A 23,944-nucleotide genomic window follows, 5' to 3' on the forward strand; every position below is an offset into this window, starting at 1 on the left:
ATCTGGCTCAATATGAGATTAGGGATGCGATATGTCAGGTGACACTCCACCGTCTTTTTTGGATGTTCTTTTCAGATGCCCTCTCGCACCTTTTTTCTTCTCGACCTCATAGCTAGGAAATTTGTAAATCATTAGCTACACAGGCACCACTGGGAATGAAATAACAACACGCAAAAGACATGCCAAGATATCACTGTAAGGTGTAAAATATCCCTTAACCACACCGACGTCTTCTCCATGGACAATCAGAGAGAGTCATTGCAATTCATGAAATTTCTGTTAATTTGCCTGAAGTAAGACTCGATACTCGGTTGTTCCCTTTTGGAGGTGTATAATAGCAGTTTTTGACCCTTTTTGTGTGGTAACAAGATATGAGAATTCACCAACTGTGATATATATTCTGATTCGACCCAGGTTCATCATTCCAGAATGGAGATCGAGAACGAGCTTAGGCTAAAGTGAATAGACATTCCTAAGTTCTCTCTCGGCTATTGAATGATTAACTCGTTCGAATTTTTCTTAATTCAACCCTTATCGCTGTCTAGTAATAAGACAAGATCGAATGATCGGAGCACACTGGCCTTAAATCCGAGGCAGTAGGAGTCTCAAAAGAATAACTTGATGGACAAGAAGAGTTGGGACTTAGCACTATACTTAAACTGATTCGAGCAACGATTTATATTAGCCTCAACTTTTCAGAACGCATGAAGCACTCTGTACAGGGTGGAATTTACGAGACCTTGCCAGGTTGTCAAGGATTTGTCCATTGACATGGTAGTACGTTTAGTGGGTCTTTGCGCATGCAGGCTAGCCCCGGACCTTGATGCCTGCACGGACGTGTTATTAATCAAAATTGACTTGGCTCTACTTGAGGGGGGCGAGCTCTAATAGTGCTTTGTAGAATATTGTATAGAGAACAGCACCGGGTAGGAAAGAAGCGGTCACTCATAAGACGTGGAAACAAGGGTTTTCGCTGCATACAGCAAGCGCGAGGCATTCCGTTTACAGACTACTAGGGTTATAATTAGTAACCATAGTTGCACTGCCTGTGTGGCATATGATTTATCGAGTATCGGGGACACTCTGTCCTTCGTGTACGATGTATTCTTATTTGATGTCTGTGGCGACATAGGGTTGACCGCAACTTTGAAATTGCCACTGTTGAGTTTGTGGACACAAGTGCACCGCAATATCACCTTTCCGGGAAGAGAACACCCCATTTCTGATCGAATGCATATGTTGTAGATCTATCGGCGCGAGAGTGGTCCCAAGGTATCGGCCATAGTACTGAAAGATGGTATTGATCGCCGTAGCAAAAGGAATCTAGAAAGTATGCAATGCCATCCGCACGTGGGTGGTAAGACAGGGGTCATTTTTGCCATCCGATTTGTACTTTATACAGTATCCTCCGAGATGAGAATCCAAAGCAAAGCATTAGCAATGCTATTGACCGGTATATGATCGTTATCAATACATCGTCTAGAAGACCCATTCTAGGGCTTCTTGTAACAGGGGTTGAGTGGACGGAGGGGGGCGGAGACCACTCTACCTAGGAGGTTTCAGATATTATTTGCCAGCGTACTTCGTACTTTTCCAAGCAGAACCATAGTGCCGTCTGGTAAGTCCATTTTACAAATGACCTCGGACTGTGATTCGCGATTTGAAACTGAGGCAACCAGTCAATTTTAGAGGCGCAAGTCAGGCGTTGGGCATGAAAGAAAGCAATTAAACTTGATTCAATTTGGGCGTCAATAAGTGGGTTTTGAGTCCCATTCTGTTCCATTATGAGTTTAATCACAGTGACTATTGGATCCCAAGATATTAGCACACTACGGAGCATTTTGTGCAAAATCGGGGTTTCATGTACCTATGTACTATCATTTGGAGATTTCCTAGGTCAAAAATCAGCACAGACCGTAGTAAGTAATCAGCTCAGATCGAAAACTATATGGAGTTGTAAACATGTACATCGATGTACGTATAGAGGGGGAAAAGTGGCCCATGATTGGCGATCGATGAATAAAATAATAAGGATGACTGGGGTTAAGAGGAGCCCCGGTATGCTTGTCATTTGGTGGATCAGGTCCAAGCGACGCGGATCAGTGGCACTTACACACCGCTTGTCCGGTGAGAAGCCCTTATCATGCAGAATGTGACATAGGGCAAGTTACGTAGAAAACTCTGAGAAATTCCAGAAGTATATAGGAATGGAAAAAGAGTCCACAGGGGGAAAAAAAAAAGGGAAGCTGGATCCGTGGAACAAGACCAAAGAAAGAAAATCATCCATGGATGAGTGATCGCGAACCATTTTTTTTTTTTTCATTCAACCCCTATTTGACTGTGATATATCCGATATTGGTAATCCTCCTCTTTCAACATTACAACATAATTTCATATTCAGGTACAAGCGCCTAACCCTTGGGGGTGATCCGCTGTCACATCTTCGGGCACTTTGGTCACTTGGGTCTCCACAAATGGTTAAGAGGGGGCCAAATGCACCTGCAGATGCCACGCTCTGTCGACCAGCGCATTGAAAACCCCCTTACTGGTGTCCTAGCACAATGATTCCTCTCGTGTATAGCCCAGGTTGTCCCCAGTTCACCATGGAATTGACCATTCGTAGTGTCTTCAAGCCTCGCAGGAGCTTGAGCCCATTGATTACCCCGGGCTCTTCCTGGGACAAAAGCGCCTACGTCGTACAAAACAAAGGCTCTCCAATCAATAGAACCCGATCAATTTCCGAGTAAACTGCTGGCCGATCACCTGCTGCGGTCGTCAAGTTGTGTTGACGATATACTATAAAGTACAGAAGCGGAGAGAGAGAGAGAGAGTATAGAGAACATATATTGTTTTGGCGCCTTACCCGGAACGTGGAAGCAACCACTGTTATATATATATAACTTTGAGAATACACTCATGAAGAACATACTAATATACACAATATCAAAAGGTCAGTGGCGTGCAAATCAATAAAAACAAAAATAAAAATAAAGCAGAAACCAAATAGTTCACCCCAAAAAGAAGAAGAAAAAAAAAAAAAAGCAGAGCACAGTCACCTAAAAAAGGATCTCCCCGCTCCGATCTGGACTCCCAGCCATTTTCTCTTCCCCTCTTCCTCTTCTCTTTCTTTGCCCTTCACAACTCCCTTTTTGTACAACAGTTTTGTATCGTTCGTTTGGGTCATTGTTAGGTTGTATTTTCCCCACGCGACACGCTCATTTCGCCCGCTCGATCCCTCGGTGTTCGCTAAGTCGGAGCGGTAAGAGGAGCTTTATCCCACTCTGCAACTCCCTGCTGATCTCCGCACCGTCAGGTACACACAATATTTTCTGTCAAAATTTGCCCATAGATGACCTGCGCAACTTGAAATCGTATAGCACTTTCTCTCATCGACCGGATTTGACTCTCGAGGCGTTCATTGTGTGAGTTGGATCCTTTTTGCGAGCGCAGATCTTCTCCGCCTGGCCAACCCCTCAGCCCCTCTCTTCGATATCCCCTTGCTTGAGACGACAGCACACCGCCAGCCCACCCTTTCCTCCCATTCAGATATTCCCCGGCCACCGGACGTGGCATCGCAACATCTGGGGCTGGTCGTAATTGCTTCCCCCCGGAGAAGCTCCCCCTAAAAATCCATTTTTGGCGTCAACAAATCCCTATATTTGCTGACCGGACCCCGTTTTTGGTGTATAGTTGAACAATTCGGCTGCGCTGCCCACGATGGCCTTCAAGCATGGGCTGAGTGAACGCCTCGACGAGCTGCGCTTCCCATCCCCACGATCCCCGCCCTCGGAGTCTGCGTTCCCTGGGTACACTTCTCTTTCCCCGGGTCATTCGAACTTTGGATCGGGATTCTCGTCTCGCCCGGCTGGCGATGTACGAGCAAACCTGCAACGTCGATTTACGACTGATTCGAGCAAATTCTCGTCATGGAATTATTTGAATCCAACCTCGGGAACTGGCTCGAGCCCTAGCTCTGGTTCGGGCCAGATGCAAGATCCATTGGATTTGTTGTCTTCGGTAAGATTGAACTTTCTCTCTTTCTCTCTCTCTTTTTTTTTTTTTTTTTTTTTGAATTAGCCACTAGCTCGGTGCATTGGACCCCATACCTGTCTTTTTCCCATTGAATGTTGGTTGGCGATGAATGAATGGACTTGTATGAATTGGTGTTGTCCTGCAAGCTTCTTTGACAGAGGGGCTGGAAGCTCTGTCAGTTTCTGGCATATCACTGCACGTGTTCCTTCAAGTTGACAAGGCTGTCCTCATCACTATTCATCCATCACCATTCAACCATCGTCATTCATCATTCTTATCTCCTTCATCCATCACCATTTATCCATCATCATTCAGCATCCTTATCTCCTTTATTCGACTATTCCATTGTTTTCTATACATCAGTTCCCTTTCCATTTCGCTATTTAGGCATCCTGCCGAAGTGATTGGCGTGATTGACACCTACCATTGGTGCTTCGATCCCTTCCATTCTGAGCCTATTCAGGCTTGAAATCGATTCTTGCCTGCTAGGCTCCAATCTGGTTCGGGTTGGTATAAAACCTACAGACAGGCGCTTTCCCCTTTCTCTTCTTTTCTGCCTCATAACATCTGCGTCTGTTTCATATCTTCAGGTCCGAACAAGCTCGCTGCCTGTTTGCTGAATCATCTTCATTTGCCGTTGCCTTTGCGTCACTTTTCCGTTGCCTTTTTTTCTTGACTTCACATCCTGTCTTTGGTTCGTGTTTCCTCATGCCTAGCAATTGTCTCGGGAGTCTTTGAAGATATCTGTTTCTTAAGTGTCCTTTGGTGAAGTGTCTTTTGAAGTATCTTCTCGGGCGTCTCTTGTGCAATTTTGATGACTTTTTTTTGATTGAGTTGTTTTTGAGACATCCACCTTTCTCACTTCGTTCAAACTGATATTTTCCCAAACCTCCCGAACCTTTCGCTCTAACCATTCATTCTGGGAATCATATCTGACCTCTTCAGCAGTTTGAGAAAAAAAGACAACACATCGAGTACATGCGTGAGCAGAAACGCCGTTTCGAAGAAGACATGAAAATGCTGGATCTCCAGCACGCCCGCGAGAAACTGGAAATGGACCAGCTCGCTCGGGACTTGGTTCAGGCTGGCATTTCTGGCCCAGTCAGTGAACCAACCACTCCGCCCGAGTACCGTGATACTACCGTGTCGAGTGCATTCAGTCGCCCTGCTCGTTTCTCCACCTCGAGCGTGACCTCTTCGCCTGGCTTCTTCAACGCTTTTGCTCCTTCAAACTTGACTTCGCCCCAGGCTGCTTCACAGCCCGCCCAGCCCTCGATTGATCGATTTGCCGGACACTCTGTCCCCGGCTCGCGCCGAAACTCCGAGAAGGACGACTTCCTTGCCGATCCTACTTCTCCATTCCGATCGGGTCCATCGTGAGTTGAAACCCCCTTTTTGAGCTGTGGTATTGAGTGCCTGGCTAATATTTATTCAGTGCTGTTCATCGATACTCACTGCCCTCCGGCAATCCGAACGGCCAGTCTCATCGGTCTAGTATCTCCGGCTTGAATGGATCACGCCTTGACACCTTCAACGTCCCCAAGTATCTTTTCCCCAGTGACGAGGACAAGCCCCATGGCCATTTGAGGGAACTGGAACGCCTATCGACTCCTGACATCAAGAGCTATATCAAGTTGACCGAACCTGATGACAAATTCCCAACTCTGTCTCGTCGCGGTGATTCAAACATGCTGTCGGCAAATCCTGATGCTCATGATCTCGCCAATCCTCTTGTCCCGGGCTCTGATAATTACTCCAACCACAGTCGACACCGATCTTCTCACCAGAGCATGCCGCAGAACATCCACAACTTTGGGCGCTTGGACCAGGTGGGAAGCCAGAATAACGAGGATCACGGCAATTCTATCCACGCCTCACGCCACGGTGCTCGTCGTTCTATGGGAAGTCAGATCTCCTTCCATGATGACCGCCATGATGAGACAGCAACCCCAGTTGCCTCGAGCCGGCCTACTGCTCTGCAGTCGTCATACTCAACCAATGATCTGCCTACCATCAAGGGAAATGGAGCTGGCAACGCTATTACTCCTCCCAAGACTCACAATGAGCACATGCATCATCACAGTACAAGCATGGGGCGCATTCCCCAGAATGGTGTGAATAACCAGGCCAAGACCGAGTTTGAGGAGACCGAGTTCTATGGTAATCAGTCGACTCTGCATGCGAGCGCTCCACCCTTCGGGCCTCAGCTCAGTTCAGCTGCATCTACCAACCACGTTTCTAGTTCCGCTGTGCAAATGGGTTTGCCATTCCAAGTCCCTGCGGTTCCTGCCTTCAATTATGGAATCCAGCCCTATGTCGGCCAAGCAGCCCCGATCAATGGTCACATGCAGAACTTTGGAGGAGCTTCCGCCTACAACAATGCCTATCCTGGCTATGGTCCTGGGTTCCGCTTTAATGAACCTGCAGCCCGAGGCAGCATGGCTCAGCGTCGCCAGGAGAATGACGCTACCCAGCTCACTCGTTTCGGCAACTACCCCTTGGAGCATTACAAGGGTGAGTTGTACAGTCTGTGCAAGGACCAGCATGGTTGCCGATACCTGCAGCGCAAGTTGGAGGAGCGTAACCCGGAACACGTGCAGCTCATTTTCAGTGAGACTTACATGCATGTCATTGAGCTCATGACCGGTACGCAACAAATCTAACACCTGGCCCTCCTATTATTGTTGCTAATCTTTCTCCTTCTATAGACCCGTTCGGAAATTATCTTTGCCAGAAGTTGCTGGAATACTCCAATGACGAACAACGGACTGCTTTGATCGACAATGCTGCCCCAGAGTTGGTCAAGATTGCCCTGAATCAGCATGGAACGCGTGCACTGCAGAAGATGATTGAATTCATCTCGACTCCCCAGCAGACTCAAACCGTCATTAATGCGTTGCAATATCACGTTGTTGATCTGGTGCAGGATCTAAACGGCAACCACGTTATTCAGAAATGCCTCAACCGCCTTACTCCTGAGGATGCCGAGTTCATTTATGAAGCTGTTGGAGGCAATTGTGTAGTTGTTGGTACTCATCGTCATGGATGTTGTGTCCTTCAACGTTGCATTGATCATGCTTCGGGTCATCAGAAGGCTCGTCTGATTTCGCAGATTACCTCCCACTCGTTCGCTTTGGTCCAGGATCCATTCGGCAATTATGTTGTGCAATACATTTTAGACCTTGCGGAGCCTAGCTTCACCAACCCGCTGTGTGCTACCTTCGGAGGCAATATCCCTCAGCTGTCCAAGCAAAAGTTCAGTTCCAACGTGATCGAGAAGTGCCTCCGGACTGCTGATAACTACATGAAGCGTGAGATGATTGAAGAATTCCTCATGGGTAATGAACTTGAGAAGATGCTGCGTGATTCATTTGCGAACTATGTCGTTCAAACCGCCATGGACTTCTGTGATCTTGACACTCGCAACCGCATTGTGGAGGCTGTTCGCCCCATTCTTCCGTCTATCCGCCAGACTCCTCATGGTCGTCGTATTGCTGGAAAGATCATGGCTGCGGACACGAACAGCCGCAGCAACGGTAGCAGCGCTACTACCAGCGGTCAGGTTACTCCCAATGAGATGACCAGCAATGCACAAATCCCCAAGACCTTGCTGCAGAAGCCATTCACATACCATCAGCCTGGTACTCAGTCTTCGAGCTCATCCAGCGGATACAGCACTCAGACCTATGTACCCCAATCCTCCCAGAGCTCTGTCTCCAACACCCCTTCGGGTCAAAGTGACACCTCGTCTGTTTACACTGCTCCCACCTCCCAGCTGTCCGTGAAGCTTGGACCTCAGCAAATCCAGAACTACTTCTGATTGGGTTTGGGACACCTATATCAGTGCTTGTCTTTCACAACCCCAGTGTACTCATAGTGAGACGATGCGACGAAACCTTTTCATTTTTTTTTTTTTTCACGATTTTACGGTTGCTTTTTACACTGTCATCGAACTGGGCCTACATCAATTGCACATGCCATGATCATTTATCCGATGATTTACCATTGCGTTTTACTGCATACACCTTTGAAGCAATGTGCCATGATCATTGCATTTGGCCCATGTTGCATACTGCATATCTTTCATGAAGCGACCCATGCATGATGCAGACTTCGTTGGAACTATGTTCCTCTGCTCCTTTTGTTCCCCAATGTATTTCTTGTTTTCCCCTTTGCTCCCCCTGTTTTTCCCATAAGTGCTTTGCATGTCGAGGACATGGGGTTATCTGGCGATAGTTTTCGGTCGTTCATTGGAACTACCTAGTATTCTATTGCTGTGATATGAGGTCTGGTTCACCCGGCTTGGGTCTTATTTTTTATGCTTGTTTCTTGCTTTTTTTTTTTTTTTCCTTTTCCCATTCCACATTGTGATTTTCAACTTATTTTTACCCATTCATCGTTGTACTTTTGCGCCTTGCTCTTTTCGAACTGCGTTTTGTGTTGTGCCCGTTCTTTTACATTGGTTCATCGCATGCAAGCTGAGCGTGGATACACTGGCTCTGGAGCCTTTATCCACCAATGACTTTGGTTATCTCCTAGTCAGCTTGCTGCTCAAGATTGATGATGGGTGCTATTTGGTCTTTGGGCCAGGTCTTAGTCGTCATGCATGAACCTGCACACGCTTTTTGCATGTATTTTAGCAATGGAAAGCTGAATTAAGTTTTCATACAAATCTCCCTATCTTCCAATGCTCGTAAATTTCCATCTCTTTGTTTTGGTAAATTTTTCTAGTTTTGTCGCCAAATTTGCAACACGACGCGTGATCACGTGTGTTCGAAAGGAGCCGCCCTTCGGAGACTCATCAAGATGCCGCAACTTGCTTTTGACAATTCAGCCTACGAGGTCCAAAACAAACTGACTGGGCCTCTCATGCTACCAAAAGAGGTTGCCAGCTCGTTGAGCACACAATGGCCTTGTCGTGATGTTCAAATGCGGCAGCTAGCCAGTCTTTTAAGTGTGAGTTCACTATATTAACAAGAATTCCTCACAATCGCTAGTCATCTTCGGAGAAAGTGACTGACTTCCAGCGCCATTCGAATAGCCTCATGTCCCTAGTCCTCCAACAGTGGTCGTCCATGGCATCTCTGCGACCTGCAAATCGACTATTCTCCGGGCCGTTCTCGCTACACTCGAAGTGCCGCATGCCATTGTTAGGAGCTCGGAATGTATCACGGGGCGGCATCTCCTGACGAAAATCCTATGGAATACACTGGAGGCACTTGGTCAGAAGGAGGAATGGGAGAAAGCTGGCAAGGGAAGATGCGAGCACGTTAGTGGTCTTGCAGTCTTGCTTGAGGAGTGCCTGGCAGCGAGGCCCGTTGAGGACCAAAGCAAATTCGTGCTGGTACTGGATGAGATAGATAGGCAAAGAGAGGCGCCGCATACTCTGCTGTCGGCGCTGGCACGGCTGGGTGAGATCGTGAGTTCTGGCTTTGGATGTTTATTTTGCTGGGTGTAGAATGTTGCGGCTAACCCGATGATTTGTAGATTCCGTCTCTGTGTGTTGTTCTGGTCCTCAGCTCGACTCCACGTCCATTGTTCCTCCAAAGTGCGGCGGTTCCGCACGTCAGTTTCCCTCCCTATACCCGCAAGGAGGCCATCCACATCATTCTTAGTTCGAATGCGCCTGTCGTTGACGGGTTGCCCGATGAAACCTCCTCACGGGTATATCCGTACTTTGTATCTACAGTCTACGATTCATTGGTCGGACCAACAGCAGGTTCTATACCGGACTTCAGATCCATATGTGAGAGACTTTGGCCTCGGTTTGTTGCGCCTGTAGTAAATGGCGAGACACCCCCAGGCGGAAACAATGAGTGGGATTTCTCGCGGCTGCTTGTCAAGAACAGAGCTATCTTCCGACACCAGGGCGAGTCTGCGCTAGTGCACCGCATCGTCCCCGATGAGTCTCCCGCCAACGCGAAACGGGCCCCGCTGGCAAAGACTGCTATGCCTTCCGCGCTCCCTTCTCTGCCATATTTCTCGACCCTGATCCTCACTTCCGCATATCTGGCCTCACACACGCCTCAACGACTGGACACAATCTTCTTCTCCAAGTTCTCCTCGTCATCCCTTTCGGCCCGGAACAAGCGTGCCCACCACCGCCGGCGTTTGAAAGTCCTCTCCCAAGCCCAAGCCGAAGAGAGACAAGCCGCAAACCACGACCCTTCCACCCCCAATAAGAAAGGAAAGCGAACAAAAACCCGTATCACAAAATCAACACTCTCCTCAGCCTTCGCGACCTCCTCGGCCACCACGTCAGCTATTGGAGGTGGCGCAGGTATCGCCGGTCCCTCTACCATTCTCACTGCTCGTTCCTTCCCCCTAGAACGTCTTCTGGCCATCTACCATGCGATTGATCCGAACCCCCCCAGCAACCCCACTTCGCGTTGCCGCCGTCGCAGACCGTATCTACGCCGAGCTGGCAACACTGCGACGTCTGCGGCTTGTCGTCCCCGCTGCTAGCCACAACGCTATGGCGACTAGCAGTGGAAATACTACTGCTGACGCGGGAGATAAGTGGTGTGTCAATGTTTCTGGTGACTGGGTCGGTGAGCTGGCTAAGGGTATTGGTGTCGAGGTTGGTGAGTGGTTGGCTGGTGGTCTGGACTGATTCGATGTTTCTTGGGACGAAGGAGTACCATCGGAGCTGTCTTGGTCCTTGTACTGACGATTTGTTGTCGCATTTATCAACGGGAGTTCCTGGCTTGTGAGCCCTGCATTGCGTACTGGTTTTGTGTTCGGTGAATTATACCCATGTTGTCATTTTACTCAATCATTGCCTACATGGTAGTAAAATGCTTCAAAATCTCGTAGATCGTCGTCTCATGCGCTTATAGAGGGCCGATTTCTATCGTGATAGCCCTTGAATAGCCAGTCCCTATGGGCAGAAGAGTAGATTTGCGAGATACATGCTTGGAGATTCGATGTCGCTATCCATCTCGTGTACCTCACACAATGCATGCTTTCATGCAGAGAAATTATCACCATGCAACACAATTTCTCATGCTGATTTCCAACCCCGACGCATGATAGAAAACCTATGGAAAAGAAAGTCCCCAAGGAACACCAAAGACCATGCGCAGGTCCCCCGTACCAGAAAAAATAGAATGTCAAAAGAAACGACCAGCGCTCGAATTCCTCCCACTCCTACCAGGTCCACTGCTCAACTACATCATCCGTGCCAACCAACAAACTCGGTCCATGCGGGCCCCGCCACTCTGGGGTATCATTACCGTACTCAAATCGCACACAGCTAGGTGGCGAGGAATATTGATGCCTTGTGAGAGGCGAGGAGACTTGCAATCCGGTCTGAAGAGAGAAGAGCTGGATTTTGCAGTCCTGGGAGGCTAAAGCGAGGCGTGTGTTAGCATCGGAAGAACTAAAAACCAGTTCATTTTGATGTTCAAGGGATACATACGACTAGCCAGCAGACCGAGTTCGGTGCTCAGGTCGAAGGTCGGGAACGGAAGTGAGGAGAAGTCATGGAAATTGAGATAGGACTTCGAGGAGTCATGACGTTTGAGCGCCTCCGGCGCGAAGCGGAGGTCATACATTCGTAGCTGAGATGAATGTCAGCCATGAGCTGACGCCGTGTCGCGTAGGGGACAAAAGAAGGTAGAGCAGACAGCGCTACATACCGAGCTAGGTCCCGCTGCCACGAGCCGATGTTCATCCATCTTCTTTATTGCCATCACGGCATCGTTGTGTTGGAGACGTGTGGCACTGCCACCACTGCGCAGATCGTGGAGGAAGATTTTGGAGTTTTTCTGTCCCGCCGCAATCACGTCTGGAGACATCCATTCCACGGCATGCACGCTGGTTTTACTCTGATTGTTCTCCGAGCGTCTTCTGTTGCTTGTTGAAACCGCATTACCCTTGAATGGCTTCTTAGATAGGCTCCAATGGTTGCTGGTACCCTCTAAGGTGTGGAGCCCTTCTGATGTTCCTATGGCGAAGTGTGCGCTTGATGTTGTGGGCTGAGCTGCGGAACACCAGAATGACATTGGGTAGTGGGGTCTGATTCGAATTGGGTGAGAGACTGAAAAGTCTGGGATGAGCACAATTTCTGTGGTTAGAGATGAAGATGGAATCGTACAGGTTGGCCAGACATAGTTGCCGCCCTCATCGGGCTCTGGGAGGAGATGCGCCGAAAGGAAGCAGTCGCCTTGCGGCCCTTCGTTCATTGTTGCACTGGAACTGTTAGCTGTGAGTCTATCGAATATTTTTGTATGGTGACATACAGTAGATATCCTGATGGGCTTAGAGACATCGATCCTAGCTTAACGGGATGTTAAACATGCCTTGAGTGGAAGCAAGTGCTGGGGAAAATGTGCTCACCCAGTACGGCTCTCTGAATAGAACCCGTTCCATGGTGTGATCATAGCTCCACTGTGACTCGTCAATGTCAGGGAAACAGACCCTATTCCCTAGTCAGTGTGATAATTTGATGATTGACCGCGGCAAACCCATCCACTTACGATACAGACGATTCATATCCACGAGCCGAGCCTTGTCATGCATATCAGCCACGTATCGGGATAATAAAAGCCAATGAAACTCACCGGCAATCAATGTCCCAGAACGTGGGTTACGCAAGACATGTCGGATGCTGTACGAGTTGGGCCATGGCTCAAAACGATGAAGTTCCCCACGACGCATTTGGCTGGCCTGAATGCGAGTCTGCTGCTCTTGCCTGGCATTGGAGGAGGATACAAGAACTCCAATCTCTCTTTGAACATTGACCAAAGGGTGCCTCAACGACGCGGCTTTTCTGATCTTCTCATTATTCTCACGTTGTCTTAATCGTGTCTTGTTTTCACGTGTCTACGATTGATTAGCGCATGTAATAATGTACATAAGTCCCTCCTACTTACCTTCAGCTCCGACCGCTTTCGCTTCACGGATTGCTGTGTATATTGTGCACTTGGAGGTGCGACATGGTTGGCTTGAATCTTGAAGTACTTCTTCTTCTCCTCATCTGTGATATTTGGTCAGCATGAGTTGACACAGAAATTCGTGCCTTGTGGCCGGTAGTTGATCGCCGAACAGTTAAAACAGTAGCATATAGAATATACAGCACGATACAGCCTGTGTGTGAGACCGGCACACAGCTGAACACGCCTTTACGTACTGCCCTCGCGTACTTTGGCAGAAGGCACGAAACTTATCACAACATGACTTACCATAATAGAATCCTGGAATTTCGCGAGCCATAGATGCATATGACACCCGATGTCGAGAAGGTAAAGATCAGGGAGAATGCAGAAAGAGTGAGAGAAGAATCCAGCTATGTTCAAGTAATCGAATGGTCATGAGACTTCCACTTTCGAGTGTCTAGCACAAACGAACGACCATCGTGGATTTAGCCTCGGCACAGATAAATATAAGCACAGTGACAAGTCTATTTAATTAATATGAGATGCCGGAGATCTCGAATCGATTTACATGAACAGACATCCGACCGCATTATTGAATCTGAAAGTTCGGGAGTGACGTGAGATTATGTAATATCGGTAGTCAGACGGAATTCCTGCCTCAGGCCTTAGTTTCGATTTCTGCCCTAAGTAGACCACGCTGATCTATACGCGAACATGCATTGTTCTTGGGTTAGTTTTATTGTAATTGTACTCCAATTGGATGAATATACCAATTCCCGAATATGGCTTACTACATTCAAAGTCAAACATGTCGATAATTGAATGATCGTGCTTTTCAATTGAAAAGAAAACTGGGGAAGCGAATAGTCAATACATCCTCACAAGTTGTGCTGATAACCTCAGTGTCATATTCCTGAGCTTCTGCGTGTAGGTCGCGACACTACTCACAGGCAACGACAATATCCATGAGAAATATTTCGTCCAGGTAGCAGATCGAAGCTTCCCATTTTGATCGGTGGTCACGGGCAGGCTGCGATAAGCTGATACGCCTTATCGGCCGTATCGCTTCTTGCGGGCTCGGAAGGATCTCCGTAACATCACCCCCCTAATTCCTTCCATGCCACATCATGACTTCAGACCTCAAGAGGCTACGCGATATATCATTGTCGCATCGTAGCCTAGAGACTCATGCTCAGGCTGTGATAAGCCTATATACGATTTCAACCCCCGGGCTTGAGCGGTATTCTCAGTCTCATTGGTGTGGGCTTGGTGAATTCCCATAGACGATAGAAAGAGGCCATTGTCGGTAGTATTGGCTCGTTCCCCATAGAATGATAATGATGGCATCTATCGAACAAAGCGCAGGCAGGCGTAGGCAGGCGTCTGTAATGGGGAATGCTCTCGATGGTTGTTGGCGCCTGGCCCTTGAGAGTCGCTCCTTCAACATAAATACTCGGTCCTCGGCGTTTCTCCTTCTTCCTCTCGCAACACTCGCGACATTCGCAATACCTCTTATCTCCCATCACATTTAGTCATCATATCACTTAACGCCAGAGCATAAATCACTTCTTTCAGGTAAGTATGTTCTTGCGCTGTGATTATACCGTCTGTCGGGAGCTTGGTGTTTTTGTCCGAAGGGAAGCAAGTCTCGCACTGCGCCTTCCCATCCGCCTTGTATCCCGCCTTTTTGTATCAGATCAATGATGTATCACCACATAGTTCCTGTATGAGCATGTGAACACAATTTGTGTTTTGTTGTTTGACAGTTTGCTGATTCTTTCAGTCCTTGCAGCCGTTTCGCCATCATGGCCAGACCCAAGTCTGACCTGATGGACCCACGAAACGCGCCGCTTAGGAGTCATCCGCCAGACAAGCCTCCAACTCAAGACCGGCCGGAAGAGGAACGTTCGGGTTCCGTTATTCTTCCGCCGCATGGAGGCGTGCTTCAAGGCGAGCAACGCGGCCGTTCCCAGGAACGGAACCAACAACGTGGCCAGTCTCGCAGTCCCTTCAAGCGACGGGACCATTCGGAACTGCCCCCAATCCAGACCAGTAGCCTGGGACAGTTGATCCCTAAGTCCTCGACTGATCCGTTGGGTCCTTCGGACTCGGACCTCAGCGGAGAGCGGCCTTTCTCGTCCAAGCTGATTGATAGACCTCCATTCCATTCGAACAAAGCTACAATTCCCGGGGAGGAACAGCAGAATGATACTCATGCACAGCAGGATGCTTCCCAAGAAGAGAAAGATATGGAGGCATATCAAAAGTTCCGTGAAAGCCTGAGCAGCCTGGATGATTCGTCCAGTGAACAGGGAGACCAAGGTGAACAGTGCGACAGTTTGTTAGCCGAGAAGAAAGACCAAGTCAGACTGTTTCGTTCCAGTCTGCTTGCTGGAATCAGGGTCCAGGAAGATCGACGCGCCCGTTCCAAGCGTACTCCGACCCCCCCTGACCATTCCCAAGGACCTAACCTTGCTTCCGAATCTGAAACGCATGCATCCACCATCAGCGAGAACAAAGATTACATCATTGGGGCTCAAGAGAATGACGAATTTTCTCTCCCCGAGACGGTGAAGCCTCTTAACTCTTTCCAGGAAGAAACCAAAGAGTCCCTGAATTGCCTCCTTGAGGACATCGAGGACGAAGACGGAAATAAGACTGACGTGGACGCAATCACGATCCGGGCTGGGGAACCTTGCCCAATTCCTGCCGATATGCTGGAAACCAAGGTCGACAAGGGCCTGAGTGACGCAGAGGTGGCGATTCGGCGCAAGAAGTATGGCTGGAATCGTATGAAGGAACAGAAACGAAACCACTTTCTTAATTTTCTCGCCTTTTTCAATGGCCCGGTCCAGTGGGTGATGGAGGTAAGATTGCTCATTTACCGTTGACCATGTAGTCTGTTTGGCAAAAGCATATGCTCATAATCTTCTTAATTCCAGGTTGCGATCCTGCTCGCCGTCGGTTTGCACGATTGGATCGACTTAGGAATAATCTGTGGTCTGCTCCTATTGAACGCCATGGTCGGATTTGCCCAGGAGTACCAGGCAGGCAACATTGTCGAGAGCCTCAAAGAAACTCTTGCCCTGAGAGTTCTGGTTGTTCGCAACGGCTCCATCGTGGAGATAAGTGCTGAAGAGGTCGTGATCGGGGATATCATTCATGTGGAAGATGTGAGTCCATAGCGATTTGCGAGGGGAGAAAAAGAAACACGTTGAGCCTAATATTCGTTTTAGGGCACAATCATTGCGGCAGACGGCAGACTGGTAGGCGACGGGGCCTATATTCAAGTTGATCAGTCTGGAATAACGGGGGAAAGTCTCGCCGTGGATAAGCATAAAGGAGATATCCTGTTTGCTTCCTCGGCTGTCAAACGTGGAACTGGCCTCATAATTGTGACTGCCATTGGTGATCACACCTCTGTCGGAAATACAGCAGTCCTGGTTAGCAAGGCTGGCAATACCATTGGTCACTTCACTCGTGTCCTGCGCGAAATGGCCCGTGTTCTTCTGATGCTGGTGGTTTTCACCCTTCTTGTTATCTGGATCAGCAGTTATTATCGCTCAAACCCGATTGTCCAGATACTTGAGTTCACGCTTGCGATCACCGTCGTCGGAGTCCCCGTCGGTCTTCCTGTTGTTGTCACCACAACAATGGCCGTGGGTGCAGCTTATCTGGCAAAACAACAGGCTATCGTGCAAAATCTCTCAGCTATTGAGTCGTTGGCTGGGGCGCAGATACTTTGTTCGGACAAGACGGGAACATTGACACGTAACAGACTGACATTGGGAGATCCATACATAGCCCCTGGAATGGACGCAGAAAACCTTATGCTGACTGCCTGTCTTGCGGCCACTCGAAAAAGGGCGGGATCGATGCTATCGACAAGGTGTTCCTCAAGGGTCTCCGCCAGTACCCCTGGGCCAAAGATCAGATTCCCTCGTACAAGACTCTTGACTTCGTTCCGTTTGATCCGGTGTCAAAGAAAGTGACTGCATATGTGCAAGCCCCGAATGGCGAGAAGATCATCTGTGTGAAGGGTGCTCCCATGACCATCCTGAGAACAGTGGAGAAGGAAACCACCCTGTGCGAGCAGTTTTTCGCCGAATACGAGGCAAAGGTCACCGAGTTTGCCAATCGAGGATTCCGTGCACTGGGAGTTGCTCGCAAGCGCCAAGGACGTCCCTGGGAGATCCTGGGAATCATGCCATGCTTGGATCCCCCACGCCACGACACTGCGAAGACGATTTCCGAGGCTCAAAACCTGGGGCTCTCTGTCAAAATGCTCACTGGAGATGCGGTGGCCATTGCGCGCGAAACCGCACGTAGACTCGGTCTCGGAACCAATATCTACAACGCTGAACGGCTTGGTCTCACTGGCGCTGGCTCTATGTCTGGCTCGGAGGTGAATGATTTTGTTGAAGCCGCAGATGGCTTTGCAGAAGTGTACCCCCAGCACAAGTACAGTGTGGTGGAGATTCTCCAGCGACGCGGCTATCTGGTTGCAATGACTGGCGACGGTGTGAACGACGCCGCTTCTTTGAAGAAGGCAAACACAGGTATTGCGGTGGAGGGCGCATCCGATGCAGCCCGCTCTGCTGCTGATATTGTCTTCTTGGCGCCTGGCCTGTCAACTATCATTGAGGCAATCAAGATCGCTCGCCAGATCTTCAATCGCATGTACTCCTATGTCGTGTTTCGAATTGCCCTTTCCATTCACCTGGAAGCTTTTTTCGGACTCTGGATTGCGATCAAGAATGAGACTCTCGACCTCCGCCTCGTTGTTCTCCTTGCCATCTTTGCCGACGTTGCCACCTTGGCTATCGCTTATGACAATGCAACGTATTCTCAATCCCCCGTCAAATGGAACCAGCCAAGACTCTGGGGAGAATCAATTGCTCTAGGGTTCATTCTGGCAGTCGGTACCTGGGTGACATTGGGCACCATCCTGTTGCAAGGCGAGGATGGAGGAGTTATCGAAGGCTGGGGCTCACGAGATGAGGTTGTATTCCTTGAAATCGCTCTGACCCAGAGCTGGTTGATTCTGATAACTCGCGTCAATGGATCCGAATCTGGATCGTTCTCGGCCAACCGCCCATCGATTCACCTTGTTGCTGCGGTGCTTTCTGTCAATTTGACTGCAACCCTGATGGCCGCATATGGTGCATTTGGCCAAGCCACATCCTGGTTGACTGTCCTCCGCGTATGGGTTCTTTCGTTTGGGGTGACATGTGTGAACGCACTGGCCTACGTCATGATGCACACCTCGCAAAGATTCGACAATCTTATGCACGGCAAAGGTCCCCATAAGAGAGACAGAGAGCGCTCCTGGGAGGACTTCGGTGAGTTAGCAGGGAATAAATTGTGGCTCGAATCGTTGGAACAGCAAACTAACCTATTGTAGGTCTTGATTTGCAGCGAATGGCCAAGCAGCATGAGAAGCATGAGAAGACCAGCTAGGGGTGGTTCGAGAATTTCGAATATCCCAATTGCTGCAACGAATGATGATGAAATGATGATGATCACTGGTACCATTATCTTAATGGATGCAATTTCATGATCTTATGATATCGAGGAGGAAATGGGAATGGAAAGGAGAACAAGTCTTGTTTCTCATGAGAGGTGACCACGCCCAAGCCTGGGTCTTGAGGTCTTGCCTCCACGTTCTATTATTATCGGACGCTGCACTGTGATTAACAGACCTAATTTTACCACAGATTATCTTGATTTCTTTTCTGGTATTGTATGTGTTTTGCTGAATCGTTGACATAGTAACCATTTTGGACGGATTGTGGCGGCAGCCACAATACCTTCAAGCCTCAACCGAATCAGCCGGTAATACCCGAGGATAAGCGGTCCCTCGAACATAATCGAGTTTTTGCCGCGGCCTTGCCAGGCATCGCAGCAGCGTTATACTAGAATCCTTATTTGGCAGGCCTCGACGCGAGAAATGGAATCCGACGGGAACAAATATTGGTAGCAGGCAACGACGAACTGAAACACCGAATATCACAATCACCTACACCGGAAAATGAGAGTTCACCGCCTTGGTGTGGCACGTGGAAGATCAATAATCTGCAACTGCAGGGATCACGCAGTTTTCGCACTCCTGAATAGCTTCAGGCTCCATGATCTTTGCAGTAAGCATGGAGGAATGAATACATTGAGTCAAGCATTCAATCCAAGGACTGCAAATTTACTGATCATATACAGCTCAACTTCCAAGGTTTACAGGCTATTCATGTAGGTAGCCTGTGGGACGTCACCTACTTACATATTTCCACGCCCATAGATGGACTCACATTCTGGATACCTTCACCGCCTTCAGTCTTGGGGGAGTATACAGGGCGGTGAATGGCAGACTAGACGCCTAAAGTCTAGGTAGGGCTAAGCTTCTGGGATTCAAAATCGAATGGTCCTGCAGACCCTTCCAGCCTTGCCCTAAGAAACCCAGCCGAGCTTGATATGGTATCTGTACAGCGTGTCAAGCTGCAATGCCACCTGCATGCTCAAATGACCTATCATAGGAGCCGTTGAGTAATCTCCACTGATACATGATATTCTACTTTCGGTATCACTTTTCCTAAAAGATCACTTGCAGGCCAGAAGCCCTGAACAAGAGTTTTAGCCAGAGCTTCTGACGAGCATAATGGAAGTGGTTGACCCGGTATCGGTGACTTTGCTAATGACATTGATAAAAGGGAATATGCACAAGATACTTAGAGTTACTAATCTTCAGGTCCCGCGAGCCATGCACAGAAATCCGACAGAAATATATGAGGCTTACGCCACAGAGAACTTATTAATTATCAAACAGGTTGATAGTGGATATTAATTGGAACCAAAAATGCACCAATCGGCTTCGGTCTCTGTTGCCGCAGAATCTGAGACTTTTGACGGGACAATCCCATTCCAAACGTCTTGAGAAGAATGTTCTGGAGCAGTGACCGTTTGGTCCCGGCTGCCTACGTTATTAGAATGCAATGTTTCTACCCGTCTAGGTCAGAATTAGGACCATATGAAGGTGGTGAAAAGAAGAAAGGGACCTCGTCTTATTACTCCACAATTGAGATTAGAGACATCGCTTAGGAGTATCATATTTGAGATCTAGCTCATATCAGTATATAAGTAGCCTAATTTTGACATACTCTTGAAGCCCGGTTCGAATATCTACACAAAACAGGAGCAAATCTTTAATGGACTCTGAATGTGAAAAGACGGAAAGAAATACTTGTACAGTATACACGCTGTCGTAGATGACCCACACATAGGCACACTAACATGACCTCTCAACAGCAGCAACAACTGGGACCCCTGATTTTACCGTGACCAATTCATGATTGACCTCCCCCTCCATGTTCTGCCCACTTGGGTGTTCACATTGACAATCATTTATTGAGCTCTCAGTTTCCCCCTTCAAATCGCTATCTCTTGCTTCGGCGTCGGTCTCCCTCTGGAGGCGCTTTTGTCGGCGGTACATCCGCCAGAAGACAAGGCTGCCATGTATTTGTGCTGCGGAGAATGCCACATGCAAGATTGGGGTGACAATCTTAAAGGCAAGTCGCCAGCGGGCCCACGTACTTGCAAACAGCCACATCGTCACAACAGTTTCGGCGGCCGTCCCCAATGCGGTTGAGAAACACGAGAAGAGGAAAACATTGCTGAGAAAGTGGTGGCTATTGGGAAAGATCCGGTAAAGGACTATGGCGACATGGGGGAATAACTCGAAAACAGCGTCGAATGCACCTAACCCCCCAATGGATTAGTATATTTGTCTCTCTCGCTTCATCGGCAGAGCAGAGCCCCATATACTTACCCCAGACAGTACAGAGGGCAAACTCAATGTAGGCATCCGGTTCACGTAGCGGTCGCAGACTGATCGCTATGGCCGCTTGACCAATGAATATTGTCCCAATGTGGTGCATCACAGCCACGGGGGACAACTTCACACGGTAGATCAACTCAAAAATGTAGATACCAATCAACATTTGAGACACAACAATCAAAATATCCCCCAGTGTCACGGGTGAGCCATGGACGAAGGGCGTGTTGAATGACGGGCCTCTGCAGAAAGTAATACTGATGAAGGGGTATGCGGCGACAATCAAAATGATGAGCTTGGTGACACCGGCGATATGATGATTGATGAAGCCTCGACGGTTTAGCTCGCTCATCTGGGTGAAGATGGGGCCATATAGACGACGGATGAGAAAGCCTTCGAGGAGGTAGAAGCGAAGGAAGAAGAAGATGACCAGCACGATGGAGATGATCAAGGCCGAAAAGGGTGCCAAAGTTGAGATTGGTCCTAATGACTTTGTATCCAGAGGGACTGAGTGAGCATGTCGTGCGGAAAGCTCCATTGTTTGGTAAGTGAATGTGTTGGGAAAAAAAAAGATGGAGAATTGGATGGTGAAAAGAGCGATGGTTAAGAAAATAAAGAATGAGACATGAAGCAATGCGTGTGGCACAGGACAAGCGTGAGATTGAAAGGGAAAGAGAAAGACGGGGCAACTACTTCAGGGTCCGTATGTAGACAATAGGCATCCAGAGACACGGCACGCCTCCACTAACCCAACATCTGGCCCCACAGAAAATGAATCTTACTTTCTCTTTTTTTGAATATTTATTAATTTCATTTGATACTTCAAAGAATACTAGATACATGGAATATGCTCCTTGGATATGGTAATTAGAATCCCTCAAAGTATTAAGCCCAAGGCCAAGCTTTGTAGGAACTGTAGCAAAAGCTTATGTTGTGGATACTATTGGGATACGGGCTCCTAATTCAGTGCTTTGTACAGCCTTAGGCAACAGAATAAATAAGAGGGTTGCCTAATAATATATATAATAAATAAGAGGGTTTCCTATTAATATATATAATATCTATCACTTGAATGGAGAGAAAATAAGCGAGAGAAATTGAGTTGCCTGGAAATCTCAAAATGTGGAAACGTTCCGGAGAAAACTCAATTTCTCTGTATAAATCTACCTAGGTATATGGGGGGACTTCACTCATGTCTAGGATATCTGAGTAAAAATAGTCACTTTCAAAGTGCCAGACAAGCCAATCATTCTTGTATACTATGGGCCCACGGTTCTTCCATAGATTTAAAATTCTACTTGAACCATTCCTCCATCTCAACACTACCCAGGGATAACGCAGGAAAGTCAAAACCCCTTCTTTGATAGTTCCCTCAGGCCAACCTAAAAACCATATAAAATTCCTCAACCTCGTATCAAAGAAACCGACAGATATGTCTGAATATGGGAACAGGCGGCAGTTAGGACCCCGGCCCCCGGTCCTAACTGCGCGCGAAGATTGAGATAATCAGAAGCTATCAATAGGAGAGATGCCTTGCGTGAGACAGTGCGGCTGGCTCTATTTTTGTAGGATGGCAGGCTGAGGGTGATAATTTGGAGGTTTCAGAGCTGTAGGCCAGTCTTGCTTGGAAGTTAGCAGTAAATAGTTCTATTTATGGCTTGATGAGAATGGTAAGTCTTACCTCGAGCACGCGCAACGTCAAACCCCCTACACTTCAACTCATCAAGGATGCCCGATGGGTTTTGTACGAGTACTTGAGAATTGCTGTAAAGCTTCTCAGACACAAGATGGAAACAAATGTCTTCCATCAGTTTGTTGAATGCCTTATTGTGTGAGAAGAAACGTGCACAGGTATTTTCTCATCCATTGTAATATTTGCGCACCGAAGATGGCAGGACCTCGCCCGTCTCGGGGGACGGCGATTACCCTTGCGAATGAAAATGCGTTGTTGAGCCGTCAAAGGTATTTTGACTGCTTTTAAGAATCGTGCATACCAAACGAGCTTTTAGCATGAATCGGGTTCTTTGATGAGCGCTTCCGAAATTTAATAGCGGTGACTGGCAGTCAATAGCTTGTCTCTGAACAGATCGTATATCTTTCCGAATACAGCCCTCGTCAGCTACGCATCATCGGAGTCATTTTGGTTTGCCTCATCAGAAGCTCACCTTAGAATTAACGCCAACTTATAGCCGTACGAGAAGGAAAGAGGCTCTTTAATGACTTTTATTTTGTCTAAACGATCACCATGCTCAAGAGAGACTCTCGAAAGTCCCCGGTAAGGCAGATTGAAAAATAAAAAGAAAAAACTGTCTCAGGCCCAATGAAACAAAGTACTTCTAGCGACTATCTTCAGGCATCGTGTGGTAAAAATGATTGGGTATAGGTCTCGAGGCTTGGGAGCGACGCTTGTGCAGCGCATAGCCACCACTGGGAACTTTGGTCCTGTTGACTTGTATTGCCAACTGAGATTTGGCTATCCAAATAAGCTTGTACCGATTATAGCATAGAAATTGATGATATATATCAAGTTGCCATTTGATTGGAATTATTCCTTTCGGCCCATCCGACACTTTACATTACAATTAATGACCAGGAAAAAAGACATCTAAAAAGACATACCAGAAGATTTCAGTGTAGTCGTCATCTGTAATATTGCCATGAAGCATCTTGATATCCAGATTACTCAAGCCCTATCTCGCTACGTTTATATAAGTATGAAAGCCATATAAGCGGCTGACAATGTTGCTTATGAGCAACTTACTTTGAATGCATGGGACACCCCACATCATGTTGGAATGTCAAAGTATAGTATTTTTAGAATGCGCTACGAAGAGGCGATCAGAGCAGTGAATATCCAGAATGGGTGCTCTGCACTACTGTTGCTCGCGAATTCTTCGCCTCGCTTTCGGCTAGAGGCCACCGATACGCGCGAGCGACATCCGAGAAACTCAATTCAGATCTTATTTCAAACTTCCATTGGTCACCCATGCGGTGCGATGGTTGCCCCGACTTGGCTAGTGTCATGTCAGTGCCGATTTGGTAGGGATGTTTTCGCTGAATCGGCCTAAATGACAGCCATGGAGCCAATCAACGTTGACCAAAGCTGAATAATACACCGAAGAACTGCATAAAGTTGTCCCGAAGCCCTAACTAAACCCATCATTTAGATCATGTATTATATTGTCAGGACTGGGGTTTGATTTCTTATTGA

The 23,944-nt window shown here is 47.9% G+C and overlaps 5 protein-coding genes across 5 annotated transcripts; 3 read left to right on the forward strand and 2 right to left on the reverse strand.

The window, feature by feature from the left end:
* Positions 1-3,717: 3,717 nt before the first annotated feature.
* N7500_004053 (uncharacterized protein) lies at positions 3,718-7,852 on the forward strand (the record flags this gene model as incomplete). Its single annotated transcript, XM_056675199.1, has 4 exons — positions 3,718-4,017; positions 4,978-5,408; positions 5,468-6,678; positions 6,741-7,852. The coding sequence occupies 4 exons, from the start codon at positions 3,718-3,720 to the stop codon at positions 7,850-7,852; spliced, it is 3,054 nt and encodes a 1,017-aa protein (XP_056535724.1).
* A 986-nt stretch (positions 7,853-8,838) lies between these two features.
* Positions 8,839-10,645, forward strand: N7500_004054 (origin of replication complex subunit 5 family protein; the record flags this gene model as incomplete). Its single annotated transcript, XM_056675200.1, has 4 exons — positions 8,839-8,988; positions 9,074-9,451; positions 9,520-10,363; positions 10,407-10,645. 4 exons carry the CDS (start codon positions 8,839-8,841, stop codon positions 10,643-10,645), a joined length of 1,611 nt encoding a protein of 536 aa, XP_056535725.1.
* Positions 10,646-11,181: 536 nt separating this feature from the next.
* Positions 11,182-13,256, reverse strand: N7500_004055 (uncharacterized protein; the record flags this gene model as incomplete). Its single annotated transcript, XM_056675201.1, has 9 exons — positions 11,182-11,381; positions 11,453-11,594; positions 11,673-12,225; positions 12,276-12,313; positions 12,373-12,454; positions 12,513-12,543; positions 12,597-12,858; positions 12,909-13,012; positions 13,166-13,256. 9 exons carry the CDS (start codon positions 13,254-13,256, stop codon positions 11,182-11,184), a joined length of 1,503 nt encoding a protein of 500 aa, XP_056535726.1.
* A 1,460-nt stretch (positions 13,257-14,716) lies between these two features.
* On the forward strand, positions 14,717-18,371 carry N7500_004056 (ATPase P-type K/Mg/Cd/Cu/Zn/Na/Ca/Na/H-transporter; the record flags this gene model as incomplete). The annotated part of the gene is made up of 5 exons (XM_056675202.1): positions 14,717-15,778; positions 15,854-16,084; positions 16,148-16,632; positions 16,704-18,253; positions 18,316-18,371. The coding sequence occupies 5 exons, from the start codon at positions 14,717-14,719 to the stop codon at positions 18,369-18,371; spliced, it is 3,384 nt and encodes a 1,127-aa protein (XP_056535727.1).
* A 1,822-nt stretch (positions 18,372-20,193) lies between these two features.
* N7500_004057 (uncharacterized protein) lies at positions 20,194-21,271 on the reverse strand (the record flags this gene model as incomplete). Its single annotated transcript, XM_056675203.1, has 2 exons — positions 20,194-20,657; positions 20,728-21,271. Coding segments are annotated over 2 exons (1,008 nt in total), but the record flags the coding sequence as incomplete, so codon positions are not given.
* Positions 21,272-23,944: the final 2,673 nt, after the last annotated feature.

Source organism: Penicillium coprophilum (assembly GCF_028826855.1).
Source record: "Penicillium coprophilum strain IBT 35676 chromosome Unknown utg000002l_segment0_segment1, whole genome shotgun sequence".
In the NCBI taxonomy this organism is placed as follows: domain Eukaryota; kingdom Fungi; phylum Ascomycota; class Eurotiomycetes; order Eurotiales; family Aspergillaceae; genus Penicillium; species Penicillium coprophilum.